Source organism: Vipera ursinii (genome assembly GCF_947247035.1).
Source record: "Vipera ursinii genome assembly, chromosome: Z".
Taxonomy (NCBI): Eukaryota; Metazoa; Chordata; class Lepidosauria; order Squamata; family Viperidae; genus Vipera; species Vipera ursinii.
Window position 1 is genome coordinate 19,949,025 of NC_139517.1, and position 2,698 is coordinate 19,951,722.

The 2,698-nt window shown below is 45.8% G+C and overlaps 1 protein-coding gene across 1 annotated transcript; it reads left to right on the forward strand.

The window, feature by feature from the left end:
* Positions 1-480: 480 nt before the first annotated feature.
* Positions 481-1,728, forward strand: LOC310648545 (claudin-9-like; the record flags this gene model as incomplete). Its single annotated transcript, XM_083376445.1, has 2 exons — positions 481-712; positions 865-1,728. Exon 2 carries the CDS (start codon positions 1,072-1,074, stop codon positions 1,726-1,728), a length of 657 nt encoding a protein of 218 aa, XP_083232571.1. The 5' UTR covers positions 481-712; positions 865-1,071.
* Positions 1,729-2,698: the final 970 nt, after the last annotated feature.

The following is a 2,698-nucleotide window of genomic DNA, read 5'->3' on the forward strand; positions in this document are numbered from 1 at the left end:
GACCCCTGTGTTAATAAGTGTTCAGTTAATTTAAATAGTAGATGTGACCCTTCTATGTAACTTTGGAGTTATGCCTGGTTGGCATAATGACTATCTAATAGTTTCCATTTTTAAAATTTCTCTTCTAGAAGAATTTGACCACAATAACTCCCTCTATGTCTTTCTGTCTTTCTTCCTTCCTCCCTCCCTCCCTCCCTTTCCACCCTTGCTTGTTTTTCTCGGCCTCTTCCTCTCCCCCCCCTTGTTCTCCTCTGGAATGGGCAGCTTCCCAACTCGCCAGCAGAAAATAAAGAAATATTCAAACTCTCTCCATAACACCACCACCACCCAGGCCTTGGTTACCATGGATCCCCCAATGCCCTTCTCGGATTGGTCTTCTGCCCCTCCCATCCACCTGTTGGGGGTTCATATAACCCGCCCCTCACTGTCCCTAAGCTGAGGCTCCCTTGGGATCCTTCTAGACAAACAGGTACCTGTGAAGGAGAACAATGCAATAACAAACAGGTTGTCGGAGCCACCGAGAAAAGATAGCACTGGATTTATCCTTATTTCCCCTTTAGGGGTTCTTCACCTTTCAGACTTTGGCCTGTCCTTCTCCAACCCAGCTCCTAAAGTGACACCTCACAGACAGTTATTTCTGGATGACCCTACATCAAAAACCGACTCTCAGAAGCTATAGATTGCCATCTTCGAAGCTGCTTTCCGTATGCAGGTAACCCAAGAAGGCCTCTTCTGTAACAGTTCTGCTCGCTGATCTACTAGAGAGAGTTAATTTTAACAAAAAGCTCTGTACGTTTTCTTTGTCTTGGACAGCCACACGAGTGCAACGTTCTTTTGGGATTGATTTATTAGTTTTTTTTTCAGGGTGAAAACATAAGACTTCTGATGTCCCCTACCACCATTGAGAGGGAGTATTTTCTGAATTCTCGTCTTCATTGATTTCTACCGAAAACAACTTGTCTCTTGGGGTTTCTGTCCATAATCCATCATCCTTGGCCTTCCCAGAGGGCAGAAGAAGAAAGGGAAAAAAAAGAGGTGGGCATTTTATAGCCAAAGTGAAGGATAGCCATAATGGCATCTGCGGGGCTAGAGATCATGGCTCTGTCTCTGTGCATCTTTGGCTGGTTGGGGACTATCCTTTCGTGTGCATTGCCCATGTGGAAGGTTTCAGCGTTCATCGGAAACAACATTGTTGTGGCACAGGTGATCTGGGAGGGACTGTGGATGAATTGTGTGGTACAGAGTACTGGCCAGATGCAGTGCAAGATCTATGATTCCATGCTAGCCCTGCCTCAAGATGTCCAAGCTGCCCGGGCCCTCATGGTTATCTCTGTGGTGCTTGCTGTCCTGGCATTGTTGGTGGGTATTGTTGGAGCCAAGTGTACCAACTGCGTGGAGGAAGAAGGTGCCAAGGCACGTATTGTCATTACCTCAGGTGCCTTCTTTATCGTCTCAGGACTTCTTACACTTATTCCTGTCTGCTGGTCTGCCAACTCCATCATCCGTGACTTTTACAATCCAATTGTGGCTGAACCCCTCAAAAGGGAACTGGGGGCTGCTCTCTATGTTGGTTGGTCAGCTTCTGCCTTACTGCTCCTTGGAGGATCACTCCTATGCTGCTCCTGCCCACCACGGGACAACCGTTATCCAGGCCGTATTGCCTATTCTGTTCCAGCCAGATCTACTGCTCCACCAGGCAGTACCATTGACAAGAGGGACTATGTATGAGCAGTTGTGGTGGTGAAATTTGCCAGATATTGGAAGACCCAAACTAGGACAGGCATTATTGGCCCGAGGACCTCTGGAACCAGAAGATAGGACAACCTTATCAGTTTGGGTTCAGCTGTGAACTCTGGCAACACTGGAATGTTGGTGCATGTATATATGTGAATGTATGTGTGGCTATACAAGTATATTGAATGATGTGGAGTGACTGAGGAAATGTGAACAAATAAAGGGATATGTGAGAGAATGAACAAATCTTTTTCAATGAGATGAATACATCAGCAAACAAAAGTGAAATGCAGGAACAAATGGGGCAGCTGAACAAACAAAGGCAGCTTTAGGAAAAGTCTATGGATAGGTTAACAGTGCATAACATGGGCATGGAGGTGAAAAATAAGTTAGATGAAGAAGAATAGAAACAGCATGATAGCAATGGCTTTGCCATATGGAAAATGAAGTATTGTAGCTATCTCGGGCCAAAGTAGTGGTCTTCTCCTTTTTCCTGTTGCCCCTTCAAAGACTTCAGGCTGTTCCTTCTTTTGGAAGACTGCACTGTGAGGCACAAGATGTGGCTTGGGCTTCCAAGCCAGTTGGATGTCCTCAAAAGCAGCCCTGTCAGCAATGATGAAGTATGAGTTAAGTTTCCAACCGGTTGACTTTTAAACAGAAGGTTGCCATAATGAAAAGTGGTCAGGCAACTGCTGCAGAGGATCTTGGAGAAAAGAGATTATCTGGATCCATTTAAGTTGGGTTTCAGGCTGTACAGTGTAGTATAGTACAGAACGATCCAGAGACAGCATTGGTTGTACTTGCTGATGATCTTTGGTGAAGCTGGGATAGGAGTGGTGCTCTTGATCTTTCAGTGGCTTTCAGTAACAATGATCGTAGTAACCTTTTGGACCAGCTGCAGGGTTTGGGGATGGGAGCCCTCATTTTATAGTGGTTCTCCTCTTGCTCCAGTGGTTCATTCCAG